Genomic DNA, 19,814 nt, shown 5'->3' with positions numbered 1-19,814 from the left:
GAACAGTTAAGAACAGTACAGAACTGCATATAGTCATTTGGAAGGGTTTTAAAACTCTGCTCTTATAGATCGTTCATTTGCGAAGCATTTTTACGCCTGTACTCTAATGAGCACTGATGTCTGGTTGAGTTAAGGCGTAACTTTGAATTTATCAACGGCTGAGCTCCGCCCTCGCTCAAAGAGAAGAAGATGGCTGAGAAGCACATTTTCATATTCGCTAATCTCTGTTGTCTTGAAGAATTATATCCGGCGATTTTGGAACACAAATATTTGTATTTGTGCTCTAGTTAACCTTGAGCAACGAAACGCATGCACTGTGGGGTAATTGTCTTTATTGTCCTAAGATTGTCCTGTATCCCAAATTTACACATTTATGTAATCTATTATGTCGATGTGTTGCCCCACCCTATTTTAAATAAATGGGAGGTGGCCAGAACATTAGATTACGATGCACTCCAGTATGACTCCACCCCCACTTTGACCTCAAAATTAAACACATAGTTTAATAAGCACCTTTCTGACGGTTTCATCCTTATAAACTAAGAAATTATAACCTTGTAAAAGTAGAATTCATGGCAGAGCCACTGTATTGGCTTGCATTAAATTGCACACGTGGTTATAATGTTATGCCTGATCAGGGTATATGGTAATTCGTACTGCTTTAAATGCAATGTGAATATTACAAATAGTCTAATATTTTTCTGTGTAAATACTGTACATATATAAACCTCTAGAGATTATTCTTTCTGACTACTTATAAAAGCCAAAGCAACTCTGTACATCCCAACATGTTTTGATTATGTCTTTTGTCATCTGTAGTCAGAAAGAAACTTACTCTGTCTGAAGTCATGGTCATGGATTTGCTCTCACAGAATAAAAACATTCTATATACACCCCCAAAAAAGGAAAACACTTTCTTGTGCAAGTTGTTTTGATGTAACAGTTTTTCCAGAGAGCACATCTAAAATACACCAAGTATGAATATTCTATATCAGCAACCATCCTAAACATTAAAAGGCAATAGCTCGGTAAATGTGCAGTTAGAGGGACATATCAGTCCTCAACTTATTTAACTGGAGAGACCTCTTATCAACTCTTGGGTTTTTTGTTTCATCACAATCATTTCATTCACCCCTCACAGAAAATTACCCAATCATTTTTTAAAAAACAAGCAATGTAGATCCTGTCTGGAAAGATGTGTATTGCCAAAATTGGAGAAAGAACAGAAAATGCAGCACAGATATCTCTAGAAATCAGGAATACTGTATGTATTTCATTGGCTGGTGGTCGGGAAGAGCAGGGCACGAACCTCCGACCCTATAGTCTGCCCCTCTACTAACTGAGCCAATGCCACCTCCATCTGTTTAACTTTAAACCAGCAGTACAAATGGAATCAGCCATCTGTACTATTCTCCTCCATCTCCATGTCAGGTAAGCAACAAAATCAAGACAAAGAGACATGCCACACTGTTAAGGCTGCACAATAATGTGACCTAGTGCAATAGTATTTGAATTGCTTGTCAGACTGTCCATCAACTTTTAAAGTTGATTGTGGAGGCAGCTCCAGTGAGACAGTGCAGTCGTGTTATTGAAATAAACTAATACTATTTCTGACACAGCGTTATGGTTGTTCTGAATAGAAGGGATTCTATAGCGGTAACCAACAACCACACGTCATTTTTTTTGTCTTTTGTAAAGTTTGCATTGCTGGTGTGTATAGGAAGCATACACTTTTCTTACTCTGCAAATGCTTAAATTCCTGACAGCAGTTTAATCCATCTTTAGCCTTAGTCACACCACATTAATAATATGAAAAGTTAGTGAGGTCACTCCTCACAATTTTACATTGCCATTTGATCGTTTAGACTTGGCTTTGGTGTTAGAAATAGATTTGTGTTAAGATTACGGTAAGGGGCTAAAGACTTCATCTTGTCAATAGGTGTCCTCACAAGTATAAAAGAATAAATGTGTATGACTGAACATTTGTGTGAGTGTGTGCATTAGTTCTCCCTTTTTCTGTGAAACCTTCATGCTCCCAGAGTCATTTCCAAAGGTCACAGCCCCACCCCTATGTACCCAGCCTGCTCCATTATCGCCAGCCCTTTGTCCATACCAGATGTGATTTCTGAATGTGTGTGTTGGGCAAAGGGGCCCACTGGTCCAGACCTGGATGAACCTCCCCCCACACACAAACACAGAGCTGATGACAAAGGCTGAAATCTGCCACGATGAATTTTTTCACCTTGCTGGTCGAAGCTGAAGCTCACAAACATAGTGCAAAGCGAACTATATTCGACCCATTGTTATACGTCAGACCTTCTCCACACTGGTTGGACAAGTTGGAGATGACTCTAGTTTTGAACAGGAAATCCAAATAGTACATTGCAAAACTGGCCTGAAACAGTTAACAGGAAGTGAAGCAACATGCCACACTTTAAGTACATTTTGCATGAACTTGAGTTTCACAAATATGAAACATATTGATAACTGTATACACACAAAGATATCAATATGTTCTTCAACATGAGTGTCCAATGATTTTCTGAATACAAAAGATGCAAAGAAAAATCTGTTCTGACAATAAATAAACTAGTCTTAGCAAACATTGTAAAAGGATATTTTCCTGTGGGTCACTGGAAGAACATTTGGACAGAAGCAATATATGCTGACTGCTCAACTGCGGCACACCCTTATGTGCCAAGCCTTTTTTTTTTTTTTAACATTATAGATGAAATAAAGCTAAGGCAGCTTTTGTTAATGCAAAACAAAAAAGGAAGGTATGGATAGATGACCATCTTGAGAAAAGGCAGTACATCTGTTTGAGCCATTGGTCTTATAAATATGCAGTAGCTTAATCTAAAGGTTAGATGAACATAAGCCTGGCAGCTGCTCCAACCCAGACACAGTACACACCCACACAGTTGTTTATGAGGGACATAGTTCATGGTAGAGCACTTTGTCAACAAGTCCAACAAAATATTCACCATTGTCTTCTTTTCTTTTCATCTTCACTGGTTCCTGACAGAGATAACTTCACTAAACAACAATTCTCATCTAATTAGCCTGCCAGCTGGATGGGCTGCATTGTGAGGATGCATTTGTTGTTGTAATGAGGTTCTGTTTCAGGCTGCATGCAACATACAGTAGTTGCCTTGCCATAGAACATTAGGCTGCATCGGTGGAGGCGTGTTGTTTATTGTATGAAAACAAAATTAACTGGACTTCCCAGTTCATATTTAAAGAAATTGATTTGGTTTTTTCAACCTTATAAACTGTCAAAAAAAAAAAAAAAAAAAAAAAAAAAAAACGCAGCACAGAACAGCACCCAGACAGGATTGTTAAACTCTGAAAAGATGTCCCTATCTTAAAGGACACGACAGAAAAATTGAGTTTACACAACATTTGTATTCCTGGCTTCATTTGAGGTCAGAAACAAGAGAGCCAGATCAAGTTACTGAAACAGAACATTTAAATACAATAGCCTGGTAACAGCCACATATATGCTGGTGCATGATCTGATGGTGCAGCAAGAATATCAGATATAATGTTATAATATATACACAGATCATGTGTCTAACTTAAAAATATCCTGTATTGTCACATAAAAACAAAGAAGGAAATTGGATTGGACAGTGTAACAGGGTGTGCTGCGGCTAGTTTGGACAAGGGCTTTATGTTTTAAATGCAGGACCCTTTGTGACACTCAGCCAAATCTGGAAAAAGCTGCAAAAGCTTCTGTTGCTGCTGCCTCACCCTTTGTCAAATTCAAGGCATCTCACTTTGACAAGGATAAAAAACATATCAATTCACAGAGAGGCAAGAGGAGGAGGCTTCTTAGTTCTCACAGCTAAGTAATAGTGCATCAAGAACATATAGGAAAGACCACATATACATATATAGTTTATTTAGGAAAAGAAGTACTTTCCAGAAAACAATCATAAACTTGTAGAAAGATACATCTTCAAGCTATTAGCCTGGAAGAGTTAAATCTGTAATTAAAGTTACAATTAATTTGGATAAAATGCTTGAATTTGCAAGTTGTTAAACGAGCATGACTCTCTTTTCTGACAAAGAATTGGCAGCAGAGCTTGTGATTCCCCGTCCTTCGCATGGAGAAAACAGACTGAGGTAGGGGGTGGGGGACATTCATTAACGCATTGGTGCCTTTGAATCCGATGGCCACTGGCACGGCTATAACCTCTCAAATTAGTTGTGGTTCCTTAGGCTTGGACAACGGGAGTCCAGGGTCACCAGCATGCCTGGCATTCCTACACAGCTACTACTGATGGCAGCAGCACACATCACCCAAAAATAACCTTGTTACATAAAAATTCTGTAGAAACACACAAAGGATGGAAAAAAAAATGTACCCCAACAACTAGGGAGGTGCATGACAACATGGTGCAGATGAAAGTTGCTACAAAATACTGACTCTTGGTCTGTATCCAGAATAAAGTACATCACAACATATTTGTCAAATTCTACAGAAAAGTGAAAGCACAGCTCCCCACTACGGCCTTAATGAAAAATTCTGTGACTGTGGTTTTATTGAAAAATAAGACCCTCCCAGTTTGTTGCTGTGTTTCCAATCATAAACATTTCATAAACAACATCCCTTAAGCATTCGAGGCACTCTACTACTTTATATTGAAAGTTTTAAAGGATTGGGTCTGACCAAAACTGCACAATTTGAACTAGTTCTAACCTTGTGAGGAGTGGTAGTGGAAATGGCAAAATTCCCATTGCTTTAAAATGCTTCCAAACCGACTAGTATTCCACCTTTGAGTCCTATCTGGGACCCTACATGATTACACATAAACATAACACATATAGTTACTCTTCTCTTCCCATGATTAAATTGTTTAGATCTTAGCATGTGACAGGTGGGATCAGCTCCAGCACATCACAACCCCTAACGACCAAGCAGTTAGGATAACAGTTGGATGAATGGATGTGAAACATAGTTTAAACGCCAAAGCATCTTGATGTGTCACCAACAAGAAGGTTACAGGAAAATGCGTTATCAATGCAACACGTGGTTGTTTTAGTGAAAACACGCCAGACAGCTTAACCCCTTCCTGCCGGTCCCACGTGCACGTCGACTGTTTGTTGAATGTAAGTGAAAGTGATGCAGCAGCAACACAACCGGAGTAAAACTGGTCTGCTGGACATCTTAGAGACATGTATTTAGACAGGTGTGAAAACATAAGCGTCTCAATTTCCGTCTTAATTTTAAATTGTGCAAGGTGAAAACCACGTGCAAGCTTTATGTTGAACACTTCAGATGGCATTTTTTTTTCTAAACTAGAATAAGAGCTCATATGTGATTCAGAATCAAGGATGTAATGTTTATATCCAAACCAAATGGGGGGATATTCCAAAAACCTGCCCACGAGAGTAAACAGTTTAAAAAAATGTGGAGAAATCAGGGACCAAGGTGAGACAGCTCCAATGCCAGCTCTCTGATAGTTTTTTTAAGTAATAAATCGTCTGAAACTAATAACAAAAGCAAAAAAGCAGTCCAAAGAGTTGGTTGTCTTTTTTGACAACAAACATTTTTTTTCTGTTACCATTTTATTTTTTTTGCATTCAAACTGACTTAATAATTTAATTGCAGTGCAGCATGTTCTTTTCGGTATTAGTACACTGTATGAAATAGGGACACACGGTAGGACATATGTCCACAAATATACCGCAACAACAGGACAGTCAGAGTTCATTTCAAGTCTCCCTTAACAGTCCCTCACATTTGATTAAGAGTGCTGACAAAACACCCATCCTTGAAACCAGCCACTACAAATAAATGTGGACCACTTACTCACTTTGCCTTTTGAAGGGAAGAAGAGGAAGCACAAACCTCGGGGCAGACAGATTAAAGTGACGGGTTGGTGGGCTGAGGGAAGGAGATGGTGAAAGGAGTGACAGGGCACGGGGACGGAGCCTATTAGGTTGGAAGATGGCTGAGGCTGGTGGGATGAGGAGAGTAACAGTGACACCACCTAATTTAGCCCTCTGCCAGCACTTGGATGTGTGCAGATGCTTTTGTGTGTGTACTACACTGCTGCCAAAGCAAGTGTGTATGAGCTGCAGGGGTGTGGTGCTGAACAGAAAACATGGCTTGCAAAGGTGTCAGTGTGCTCTCTAGGTAAATTATGTCCATCCCTCTGTAACGGACATTGCAGTTGAAATGTGGACTGGTGCACGGATTCTTTTTCTCTTCCGAGGGTCATATAATCTCCATTTAAAACGCGGGATTCTTTTCTGATGTAAATGATGCAGCACCGACTATGGACCCATGCCATGACAGTCCTACTGCTGCGGGAAAAATCAGAATTCCCTCACTTCTTGTGCCTCCCTGAGCCAACATATCAATGTAATAATCTGCCTGCATCTGGGGCAGCAATGCAGTTTATGAAGATATGACAATCCTTTTGGCATGGGCACGGTTTTGACAGGATCTTCATGTATGGTGGTGAAAAGCATGCTCCTCCACTCATGATGAGGCTCTCTCTCTCTCTCTCTCTCCACACAAAGGAATGTCACACAAAGGAAACGCGTGAGTCTGCGATTCAATAGAAAAAAAAACTAAAACATTATAGGCCAGCTGTGCCTTCTCCTTTTGCATTACATTTCGGGTTTTTAAATTTAAAAGACAAAAAACAAAAACCGACCACAGTTCCGCTGCAAAATCAAAACACACATCTCTGGGGGAAAACATGAATGGTAGCAGCGGTGGAAGCTGGCGTAGCAATACTATTCTCTGATGAGGAGTCCACAATGCTGAACCCAATTAATGGATCTTTCGAAGTAACACGATGCTGCTTATCGGTAACCTTACACACCACATTACACATGACTCACATTCTCCTGAGAGTCTTTAGGAGATCCCCCCACCCCCCCCTACTCTTTTCTGCACGACTCAAAATCAGCGAACGGTTTCGACCTCAGTCTTTATCCGATGCAATTAAACGCAGCGAATTACAACTGTCGCCGCAAAGCTCCGTCTAATGTCTTGCATTAAGTAAAATCATGTTTCGTGATGATACTTTGACATTTCAAAGCATAATAAAATATGCATATTTGGAAGTTTTTCGCTACAGACGTTTTTGCATACTGTTGAACAGAAGGGGGGATAATAAGTATTGAATAAATAGTTTCTTGTCTTTTCGCATCCAGCTGTTCCTCTGTGTTGCATCCATCAATACAAACTACACTCGAATGATGACATTACTTACGTAAACTTCGCTGTTAGCCAGCTCAATACGAAAACGTAAACATGTCAAACTCTGGGCTTGTAGGAAGGAGCTAAAAACAAAAGCTAACGTTAGGAGGGTAAGGTTAACGTGTAGGTGCAGTCTAGACGTGAATTTGTAACACAGCTATTAACACTACCAGTAAACACTCGTTGGTTTCATTTTAAAGAGTGAACCGATTAGAGACAGAAAAATGTGACCGGAGTCGACAAAAACAATAGTTGGAGAGAGAAACAAAAGCTTCCTTTAACACAACTCAAAATAGTCTCTATGTGTGTCCTGTGGACATTGTTGTAATGGCAACGTTATCTGATAAGAGAAAACAGTAGCAGAGGTATAAATGTGAGGTGAGACACGACGGTCCGACACATAACGGTAACACAGGACTTTCGTCCCAATGGCGGCATAAACTTCTACAGTTCAACTATGCAAAAACTCTGCAAGGGGACATGCTCCAACCACAAGGTAAATGATCAGCCAGAAAAAAAGCAAACATCCACTCAGTGATGCTGCCAACTTTGTTATTTACGAAACTGAGGACTTCACCGGACGGGCTCCAACTGCTCTTTGTTGGCAAAGTACAAGCCTAAAGCGGGTACCAAGACCTGGCCGAGGAGACGCCAGCTTTGATCCCGGGGTGTAGCTGTCGGACCTTTTAAAGCCCAACGTGACTTTTAGCTCCCTGCTCTTTTTTCCACAGACAATAAACATTCCTGAGACAGGCAGCAGCAGGCTGGCCGTCGACCCTGCGCCATCTTAGTTAGACACACTCTGCTTCTTCAGGCTTCTTGAACAAAGAGCTTTTTTAACGAAGTAAGAGAGTCAGCCCAGAGTGTAACCCCCCGAAAATACTTCACAAGCACAAAACACAACTTCATATTACCCATTAATGGGCTCTTACCAGTAGTTGCTTGAATCGCTGTCCCGAACAGGAGGACAAATAGAAAGAACGGTATTGCATCCATCGTGGCTACGGACCAGACTGGCAGCCGAGTGCTAACTTCTCCCTGCTCGCAACAAGGTGCACGCTGATTTGCTAAAAGCCCTCCAGGTCCCGCCTTTTCAGCGTTTGACTGATGCTGATTGGCAGATAGACATGCCACACCCCGCCCCACTGGAGCAACTCTACCATTAGTGTAAACAGACACTGTTGCCATTCACAATAATGAATAAGCACACACTTACAAAGTTACATTCATATGGTAAAACGTGATAACGATTTTAATACTAGAAGAAGAAGAAGAATTGTTTGGAACAGAAATATATTTCATTAATCTTTTAACAACCACCGTATAAACAAAACAACATCTCAGCTTGTAGGAACTTATCATTTTCATTCTTTCATTTATTTCTTTTATCCATTTCTGTCAGGCAGTGATGCCTGAAAATGCAGGAATGCTCCAACAATAATCATCTGGATTATGTATGATACATCTGTCACATACCCAGGACTACACAGAAAACTACACGAGGGTAAAAAAAAATATTTTCGACAAGAGGAAGACAAAGAGGAAGGTGACACTCGTGATTTTGCCAGACAGAATAATTGTTTCACAGTTGCTCCTGCTGAGGGAACATATTTTAATAATAACATGAACAAAAATAAATTACATTCGCACTGCTGTCTCTCTTCCTAGATAAGATTTCCTCAATGACATGCTGTGGCTAGACCCATGTGCATCATCCATATGTCAGTCTTTCACACACTCAAGCAGATGCCCAACATGACACACACACACACATTGCTTGCACATTGTTCTAAAGGCCATAACCCCTTTTTTGTCTCCTTCACATTTACTCCATCTCTTGAGTACTCACACACTCACACATACACACACACACACATGCACAACCTGGCCCCCATGCCCTCACACCTCCTAATGCACACACACACACACACACACACACACACACAATCTCTCTCTTTCCCTCACCCTCGCTCTCTGAAATCCCTGGAGAGTGTGACAGAGATTGATGATGGCCTATTATTTGATGTCCGACTGAGCCCTGTGGCCTTGTGTACACACATGCACACACATGCACACACACAGACACACAAACTATACGCCTACACACTCACAAAGGCAACACCTGCTTTTAACAGTAATCAAATGCTGTTCATGTTTTAATGCGTGTACCTGTCTCATTTGCATTTACAATTTTGGCATTTAGCTGACGCATTCATCCAGAGTGACTTGCAATGTGTGGGCCAGTAGAAAAAGCTCAGATTGATAATCACAAAATTACATGCAACGAATAGTAAGTTGTGCAAAGGTTAATGGCGCTATTGGTATTATACAGAATGATTCTGCAAAAAGAATATGTGCAAAAATCGAAGTGCAGGACAGAAAACGAAAATGTTTGTTTTCTTTCTCTTTTTTGTGAAACCATTGATTGGTTGGGGAAGGTAAAAATGGCATGAGAGAATACATTTATTCTTCCTCTGTGTTTTTAGTCTGGAGTGGAAAACCAAAATGCCTCTCCGGAATAGGGAGGGACAGAAGAGAGCCCAGAGGACTAAAGCTCCATTTCATCAGTCATTTTAATGTGTCCTCATTCACCTCTCTTTGGCAGTCTCTCTGAATCTTTGCTGCAATCTTAAGTGTTGTTCCATTCTTCTGATAAACCCACTCAACTTTCGGAAACCTTCAACCTAAACACAGGCATACAGAAATGCGGTTTCACCTAGATCAAGGAGCACCCACCACATCTAAATACTGATGCTAATGGGTGTCTCTCTGTGTGTGTGTGTGTGTGTGTGTGTGTCTGTGTGTGTGTGTGTCTGTGTGTGTGGTTTTGAGGGAGTGGTTATGTTATATGTAACAGCACAAACATCAAATGATAGCAATGCAAAGATACCACAGCTAGGAATCCTAAGGACCTAAGCTGCTCTAACACACATCCAGTCAGAAATGATTGCAAAAAAAAAAAAAAGCATTTTTTAAATAAGTAAATCATTTTGTGTCCATTTTGGACATTCAGTTTTTAGGAAATGTCTTCCAGTGGCACCCAGAAAAGACAATGTCCTGCACACAATATGTCTGGTGAATAAAATATGTATCTTATAAAGTCTATGAGCACATTTATTCCACAGAGAGGATGTGTCCTTTTTGATTTTCCTGAATGTAAATGGCCTTTACTCAAGCAAGTCAAGTCAGTCTTACATGCATTGGGAATTTAGTTAAGAAAAACTTTTTAGCAATTACAATGTCAGCTAGCTGCTAGGTCAAAGTATTCACTTGTTCACTGAAATCTGAACAACTCAACCCTTGGTATGATATTTGGTTTATTTATGCTCTAAATAATCTAGCACCAAAAAGATCAATGGCTTTCATCTTGTCCCTTTCTGGGGTCACAGCAGAAAGTGTTTCCCATGTTGATTTGGCATGAGTTTTACACCGGATGCCCTTCCTGCCGCAACCCTCCCATTTCATCTGGCCTCAGGACTGGAACTTAGGTGGCCCCTGATGGCTGGTAGGGTGGGATTCAATCCTGCAACCTCCTGCATCCCAACTCAATGATACCCAATGCATTGAGCCCGCCCCCCCCAAAAAATCTAGCACCATTGCTTTAGTTGATTTATTTTAAGACTTTTATTATTCCTGAAAATACAATTCTGCAATGTGCTGCCAAATTATATTATTATATTATGGAAACCTAAAGCAGAGATGACTACAGGAATAAATCTGTATTTTTCATGTCATGTATATACATCATGAAAAGACAATGCAACGACAAGGGGGCACAAGCCAGTGTCTTCTTGTGCCAGTCCCAAGTCTGGATAAATACAGAGGGTTGTGTCAGGAAAGGCATCCGACATAAAACATATGCCAAATTAAAAATGCGAATCATGACAATGACTTCCATACCGGATTGGTCTGGGCCCGGGTTAACAACGACGTATTTTGACGTACAGGGTACCGGTGGAAATTGGACTACTGTTGGTCAAATTTGAAGAAGGAGAGGAGGAAGGTGTGTTCGTAGGCAGAGAGAGAAGAGGGAAGCTAAGAATGTAGGACTGACAGTAGGGACTTTGAATGTTGGGGCTATGATGAGGAAGGCTAGAGAGTTGATTGACATGATCCAGAGAAGGAAGGTGGACATACTGTGTGACCAGAAGAACAGGTGGAAAGGTAGCAAGGCTAGAAGCTTAGGAGCAGGGTTCAAGTTGTTCTACCATGGGTCAGATAGGAAGAGAAATGGAGTAGGAGTTATCCTGAAAGAGGAGTTTGTGAGGAATGTTCTACAGTTGAAAAGAGTATCAGACAGGTTGATGAGTCTGAAGCTGCAAGTTGAAGGGGTGATGTTCAGTGTTGTTGGTGGTTATGCCCCACAGGTAGGATGTGAGTTAGAAGAGAAGGAGAAATTCTGGAGTGAGTTAGATGAAGTGATGCAGAGCATCCCCAGAGGTGAGAGAGTGGGGATTGGTGCAGATTTCAATGGACATGTAGGTTAAGGGAACAGAGGTGACGAGAATGTGATGGGCAGGTTTGGTCTTCAGGACAGGAACACAGAAGGACAGACTTTGCAAAAAAGGATGGAAATGGCTGTAGTGAAAACTTTCTTCCAGAAGAGGCAGGAACATGGTGACGTACAAGAGTGGAGGTAGAAGCTCTCAGGTGGACGACATCTTGTGTAGACGTTGTAATCTGAAAGAGACCAGTGACTGTAAAGCATTGGTAGGAGAGAGTGTAGCCAGACAACACAGGATGGAGGTGTGTAAAATAACTCTGGTTGTGAGGAAGATGAAGAGGACAAAGGCAGAGTGGAGGACGAAGTGGTGGAAGTTGAAAAAGGAAGAATGTCGTGTAGTTTTCAGGGAGGAACTGAGATAGACTCTGGGTGGTCAGGAAGTGCTTACAGATGACTGGACCAATACAGCTAATGTGATCAGGGAGACAGGTAGGAGGGTACTCGATGTGTCATCTGGAAAGAGGAAAGTGGACAATTATACTTGGTGGTGGAACAAGGAAGTTCAGGAGTGTATACAGAGAAAGAGGTTAGCTAAGAAGAAGTGGGACACTGAGAGGACTGAAGAGAGTAGAACGCAGTACAGGGAGATGCAGCGTAAGGTGAAGGTAGAGGTGGCAAAGGCCAAACAAAGAGCATATGAGGACTTGTATACTAGGTTGGACACTAAAGAGGGAGAGGTGGATTTGTACAGGTTGGCCAGACAAAGAGATGGAGATGGGAAGCATGTGCAGCAGGTTAGAGTGATTAAAGATGAGGATAGAAATATATTGACCAGGTGCCAAGAGTGTGATGGGAAGATGGATGGAGAACTGGTGTGAAGCAGGAAGTAGCAAAGATTAGTAAGAGCGAAGTGAGGAAGACGTTGAAGAGGATGAAGAGTGGAAAAGCAGTTGGTCCTGATGACATACCTGGGGAGGTATGGAAGTGTCTAGGAGAGGTGGCAGTAGTGTTTCTGACTAGTTTGTTTAACAAGATCTTGGAGAGTGAGAGGAAGCCTGAGGATTGGAGGAGAAGTGTACTGGTGCCAATTTTTATGAACAAGGGAGATGTGCAGAGCTGTGGAAACTACAGAGGAATAAAGCTGATGAGCCAAACAATGAAGTTGTGGGAAATAGTAGTGGAAGCTCGGCTAAGGGCAGAGGTGAGCAAAGTACAGAGAGGGTCATAGGGAGTTGCATTGTGTCTTCGTAGATTTAGAGAAAGCGTATGACAGGGTGCCGAGAGAGGAGCTGTGGTATTGTATGAGGACGTCTGGAGTGGCAGAGAAGTATGTTAGAGTGGTGCAGGACATGTATGAGAGCTGTAAGACCGTGGTGAGGTGTGCTGTAGGTGTGACAGAGGAGTTCAAGGTGGAGGTGGGTCTGCATCAGGGATCAGCTCTGAGCCCCTTCTTGTTTGCTCTGGTGATGGACATGGTGACAGATGAGGTTAGACAAGAATCTCCGTGGACTATGATGTTTGCAGATGACATTGTGATCTGTAGTGAGAGCAGGGACCAGGTGGAGGAAAGTCTAGAGAGGTGGAGGTCTGCTCTGGAAAACAGAATGAAGCTTAGCCGCAGTAAGACAGAATACATGTATCAATGAGAAGGACCCAGGTGGAACGGTGAGGTTACAGGGAGCAGAGGTGAAGAAGGTGCAGGACTTTAAGTACTTAGGGTCAACGGTTCAGAGCAACGGTGAGTGTGGAAAAGAGGTGAAGAGGCGAGTGCAGGCAGGTTGGAACGGGTGGAGAAAAGTGTCAGGTGTATTGTGTGATAAAAGAGTAACAGCAAGAACGAAAGGAAAGGTGTTCAAGATGGTTGTGAGACCAGAGATGCTGTTCGGCTTAGACACAGTGGCACTGAAGAAAAGACAGGAGGCAGAGCTGGAGGTAGCAGAGCTTAAGATGTTGAAATTCTCTTTGGGAGTGACGAGGATGGACAGGATCAGGAATGAGGACATCAGAGGGACAGCTCATGTTAGATGTTTCTGAGATAAAGTCAGAGAGGCCAGATTGAGGTGGTTTGGACATGTTCAGAGGAGAAACTGTGAATATATCGGTAGAAGGATGCTGAGGTTGGAGCTGCCAGGCAGGAGGTCTAGAGGAAGACCAAAGAGGAGATTTATGGATGTAGTGAGAGAGGACATGAAGTAGTGGTGTGAGAGAAGAGGACGCAGAGGACAGGGTTAGATGGAGACACATGATTCGCTGTGGTGACAGCTGAAAGGGAACAGCCGAAAGGAAAAGAAGAAGAATACATCATGACAAGACAATGGAAAATGAGAAGCATTACAATTTGACAGCTTTCCATGATCTGTGGTCCACACCTGCATGTGTGTCTCACTGATTATTAGAAGCTTTCTAGTTTGTTGCTGTCTTCAGACCTAAGCCTGAAGCTGGTATCAATCATAATTTACAAAGTGCATATTAGGCTACAATATTCAGGGAAAATATGATATAATGCAAGTGTTGCTGATTTGATTTCGTGGTAAAAGCAGTGGGTGAGATTCCAAGTTGAAGGCAGAACCTTTGATTTTTTATTCGGCCCATCATGCCTTTAACCAGAGCTTTGGCAAACAAACCACTGAGACATGCTGTGTTTGTTTCATGATAGTAATCGAAAGCAAACATGTGGGTTAGTCAGTGGTTTTATTAACCAGTCTTTCATATAAAACAACCGAATTTGAACATTATTACCAAATGAACTTACTTGAACCTGACACTTAGTTTTGTTTTTCAGGTCACATTTGTTGCAAAATAAAATTAAGTTGAAAACCAGTTTTTGGTGACTAGTTGGTGTATGGTAATAAAAATTTACTTTGTGTATTACTGTAATGAATTGAATTCTATCTGATCTTGATCTTGAGCAGGCTCTTTGTTGAGTTTATCAAAAGCAAAAAAATGTTATTTTATGTTATGAAAAAATTAAATGTGTAAACAGAAAAAATTTATGTCAACTTTGTGGATGTCATATCTGGGTTTCAGCAGGTTTCACATGCTTCCAGGTTGTCTAAGCACCAGTCGATGCGATAAATGGTGGTGTGTCAGAATCTGAAGAATTGACCAGTGTCAGTGCCAAAAAGTAAATCAAGTTCCGAGAAACTTAATTGCTTCCCCAGTATTCTGTACTTTTATTTGGCTCACACACACACACACACACACACACACACGCGCATGCATACACAAACAAACAAACACACACATACACACACAAACACACACACAGTATCATATTTAACTAAAGGGAATGGACTGTGCCCTGTCCCTGGATCACTCTTGGACCACTCTCTGATATCTGGTGTTTTGGCTCTCTGCCAGTCACGCCACTCCCCTGCTTTTATTTTAGACTCATCCCTTATCTGTCAGAGGCTTATGCCAAATATCCCAAGATATCGTCCTCGCAGGTAGGACTGAGTGTCTTTTTCTTTTGCCTTTTTGTTGAAGCATCTAATCTGGATTTTGGAGTTTTAATTGTTGAAGGTAGCCTTAAGAAGTGGGGTAATCTGCTTTTTAACAACGTGCCCTCTACTCATTTTATGTTCTGTTTTCAATATCTGTATTACAGTTCCTGTCTTTTAACACAGAAACTTTTCTGTGTTCACAGTCTCAGGAGAGCTTTGGCACAGCTCAACGAGATTGTGGAAAAAAAGACTAAAACGTAATTAATAACAAACTTCGGACTGAAATGACGTTCAGGATCCCCTAAGAATGATGTTTTACTTTTCCCTTCCCATTGTCCGCTCTTATCTGTGTCTACATTTGACTTAGTAGGTACCTACTGCACCTGCCAGTAGGCGCAGTGCATTTTTGTGTGCAGGACCGTCGTTGTCATGGCTACACTATTTAATATAGCATGCAGCTACAACGTTGTTAAATCAAGACACAAAAGCAATAAGAAATAAAAACGTAGTATCCGGCTGGTAGGTAGCAGGTGGCCTACTGAACCATAACTATGGCCAAGAAAATTACTGATAATGTACCACTGAATAAAATGAAGTCGAATCCTCTGTCACTGAATAATATAGGCTCCTTACATGGCTGTTTTGTAATGTGTAATGTGTGATAATATCAGATACATCAAAGGGGTCATGTACCAAAGTAGCCTTCAGGCCGAGCCTTCGACTTCTCTGGCGAGGCCCAGCAGATCATGTTCCTTGTATGCTGCCTTTGCAGTTACTTTGCTTTGAACCGATACTGATATATGGAATCATACTTCTCATCATGACTAATGAGCTCTAAGGGAGGTAGGAGCTGTGAAAGCCTTTGAAGCTTAGGGGCTGATGAGAACTGTGCTAAATGACACATGGAGTTACCTCTACTGATTCTGAAGATAAATGTCAAGAAGCTGCGGATGAAAAGCTGGGGGGCCAGAAGCAGAATTAAAGCACCTTGACATCCTCCACATGTCATTGGCATTTAGCGTACTACTTTCAGCAAATCTAATGTTATCAGTCTTCCCATTTACGTAGTGCGTGGCCCTCTGATGCCCAAATGTTACAGGGCATTTAACAGTCAGCAGGGCAGAGAGAAATATTACTGATATAAATATTCACTCCCCTTAGTAGTTTTTCCCTTTTATTTCTCTTCAACATTGAAACCTATCTTGATGCTTTCTTGTCAAAGTGAAAACAGGTTTCGAAAAAGAAATCTAATGTCAGTTAAATAAAAAATGAAAAAACACAAAGATGCACCATGTGGCACCAATTTCAACTTGCCTGTATGGATATAAAGGATCATTAGTGAACAGTACTTTTCAAGCCAGACACACATTTTCAAATAGATGGTGGTCTGGGCTCTGACTCAGCCACTCCTGAACATTAACGTTGTCTCTTTAGACAATTTTGGATATATTTGGCTGTGTTCTTGGTGTCATTGTCATGCTGCAAAACAAATCTTTTCCCAAGTCACAGCTCAAACTGCAGCAGGTTTTCTGCAGGCCTTTCTTATATTTTACCCTCTGCCTTTAAAAACCTCCCAGGGGCTGCTGCACAGAACGAACCCCACAGCATGATGCTGCCACCATCATGCTTCACCATGGAGATGGTGTGTTCATAATGATGTGCAGAATTTGGTTTGTGCCAGACACAGTCTCTAGTCTGATTAACTAAATTCTGAATTTTGGTCTCATCAGACCAAAGGTCCTTTTTTAAATTTGACTTAAAAGTCTCCCACATGCCTTCTAGCAAACCCAAGCTGAGAATTAATATATGCTTTATTTCAACGGTGGCTTTCTCTACGCTTCTACTCCATGAAGCTTTGACTGGTGGAGGATTGAACTCACTTTGCAGCGAACTGTTGTCCTTTTAACATGAAATAATAATTTTTTGTAAAACTCCCCCCCAAAAAACAACAACAAATTACATATCAGCCATGATTAAATGTTGAAAAGGTAAGAAAAACATCTGAGGGGAAGAAATACTTTTATAGACAGCTGCTTTTATTATATTTTTTATATTAATTATTCAGTAAAGCCTGAGTGCAGATTCAGTGTGAGTTTGGTATGAAGTACCTGTGTCTAGAAAGCATTTGTAGCAATGGAATATTATAAATTACAAAGTACAATGCTTTTACGATTCTGTACAGTTTTGAGGCACTTTTATTATACCTGTGTACATGTACATTGATTTTATATCAATTTATAAATTTATACTTGAACTAAGCTACATTTCACATGGAAATAATGTACCTTTATGCACTACATTTATCTGACGACAGTAGTCATTGGTTACAGGTTAAACTGTATATATAATAGCTAAGTACACGAGTAAAATGTTGCATGCAGGGGTTTTGGTCTCTAAATCCATTGTGATACATTTTGCATGTTTAACTTCAACAATGCTCTTCTTCTGCTTTGAACGCAGGACGTGTATTTCACATTTTTGCATTGTTTTCTAGGTATCTGAGTACTTCTTCCATACATGCTTGTCAATTATCGGACTTGATCCAGACTAAACATTTCTTTGCTGTTGTCAAGGAAATCCTGAATGTTCTGCAGGAACATTGAGTCCCTGAAAAAATGAATTAAAAATAAGTGAGTGCAACAGAGTTCAAAAGAGTGAGAAAGATGAATCATCGATTGTGATATTAAGAGTTGAAAGAATAAAACATATTTTCTTTTTAAGTCATGTCTGTCTGCTCCTTAGTTTCAGTAAAAATATCTGTTTTGTTATCAAGAAAATCCAGAGGGAACTTTTTGCTTGGGTCTTGTTACTTCCTGATGTGGCTGGTGCAGTCGACACATTGTTGCAGGGTGAGAAAGGCCAATTGCCTGTTAGCAGCAGAGGTGTAGCACTTCAGCCTGTAGTTAAGTGTGGAACAGTGGTTTGCAAGTTTTATTCTCTGTAGTCACATAGGTAAACCAGCACACCACACTTATAAGGCCCATTGCTGCTTCAATATCCAAGATCCCCTGCAGTGTTGCCCGGGGGGGGGGGGCTCAGTTAATATGCATTGCCACAGGTAGGTTGTGGTGGTTGAGAAGCTCTGTAATATTTTGCTTCCCTTTGCTGTGTTCTCTGGATGGACCTAGTGACACATGGACTTAGTGCTGGACTTTCTCAAACACAGACACACACACAGATCTTATAGCAAGTCCATTATCACACAAAGGTCTGTGTATTTTGACCTGTAAATACAAAGGTGTTGACCTCAGTGGTTTTGAAGTTTGTGGAGTGTGTTCAAGCCTCATACATAGAGCGTGATTAACTTTTCAATCTGTAGTGTGAAATGTTATCAAATCGGCAGTAAATGCTGTTGCTGCTGCTTTAAATGATCAGAGTCATTAAAAATGAACGTTATATCGACTGACTCCGTCTTAGCACCAGCACATCTGACAGATTTCCAGCATCCATGCATCGTTTTCATTCCAAGTAAACAGCAAAAGTGACAAATAATGGTTGGTAAGATAAAAGTGAAATATTAAATAAAACAGATGGATGGAGTGTTTAAATAGCTTACACACACAATATTGCTATCTCAGTTTTATGTCAAGGCCCAATGTGAGTCACTCTTCACAGCACAGAAGCAGCAGCTCAGGTGGTAGAGTAAGATAAGAGTAGAGAACAATAACTAACATTTAGTAAGACAAACAATCTTTGAACTGTAAGACATCTGAAATATTCCCTGTGTTCATATTATACAGTCACCTATTCTAGATCCCAGTCACGACAAGCTCATCCTCACCTTTATATTCACTTTATGTGATGGTGTGAAGAAAATACGAGTAGTAAAAATATAGAAATATAATCTTTAGTTGTTAGATAATAAATTATTTGCAACAGTATAGGCATCTTACAATATAGAATGAAGATAATTTGAACAATACTTTCTGTTTTTATTTGGCAGTAAGATAAAAGCTTGAACAGTAGACTACTTAAAAACAGGGTTAGACAGATAAGAAACCTTTGAATAACTGCATAAGTGACAATAAATAACTGACACACAGCCAAACAATACATCATATAATAATCTCATCTCAGTCGCTTTCTTTACAAACTATAAGCTCACAGCAGCTGCTCCAGTGGGTAAAGTGACTAAATGAAAAACACAAAATGGTTCAAATAAACTTTAAATTACTGATCATGTAATATTACACGGAAAAGCAGGTTTTCACATTAACAATTAAGTAGTTTCACAGGTCGACGTGTGTATGGTCTGATTTTATGAGTCAGAGGCTTGTGCTCACCTAAGTCTGGATAGCAGCAGGTCAGGTGGAGTTAGGCAGATGATGTTTGAACGACACAGAATCTGACTCCTAATTAATGTCGACCAGCTACTGTTTTAGAGTTTATTTCTTCGGAAGCAGGTGGCACCTACTGCTAAAAACGATGTGAGAGCGAGCGAATGCTGTAACACTGTGGATTGGACCCAAATGAACTGAGATGAAGCTGCATATTAAGGTGATAATTCCATCACACTGTCGCAAGTATAATCAAGTAAATGCACTTGGTTTGTTGAAAGTAGAAGCTTCAGCAAGAGGAAGGGTACCGTCTTAACAGACCACCATTCTATCTTAGTAAAACACATATAAAGACAGACAACTATTCACACTCTCATTCACACTTCTCCAGCTGACATAGCCCCATGTTTTTGGACCTTGGCAGAAGC

At 40.7% G+C, this 19,814-nt stretch overlaps 1 protein-coding gene across 1 annotated transcript in view; it reads right to left on the bottom strand.

Annotated features, from left to right (window-relative positions):
• Window positions 1-8,260, bottom strand: part of tgfbr1b (transforming growth factor, beta receptor 1 b) — a 55,948-nt gene extending 47,688 nt beyond the window's left edge. The window contains exon 1 of the mRNA XM_067485931.1: window positions 8,155-8,260. Coding sequence (XP_067342032.1) covers window positions 8,155-8,218 — 64 coding nt within the window. The 5' untranslated portion in view covers window positions 8,219-8,260. The remainder of the gene's footprint in view (window positions 1-8,154) is intronic.
• Between the last annotated feature and the right edge of the window lie 11,554 nt (window positions 8,261-19,814).

Source organism: Channa argus, chromosome 19 (assembly GCF_033026475.1).
Source record: "Channa argus isolate prfri chromosome 19, Channa argus male v1.0, whole genome shotgun sequence".
Taxonomy (NCBI): domain Eukaryota; kingdom Metazoa; phylum Chordata; class Actinopteri; order Anabantiformes; family Channidae; genus Channa; species Channa argus.
Note: the sequence above shows the minus strand (reverse complement) of the source record. Positions and strands in the feature narration are given on the sequence as shown.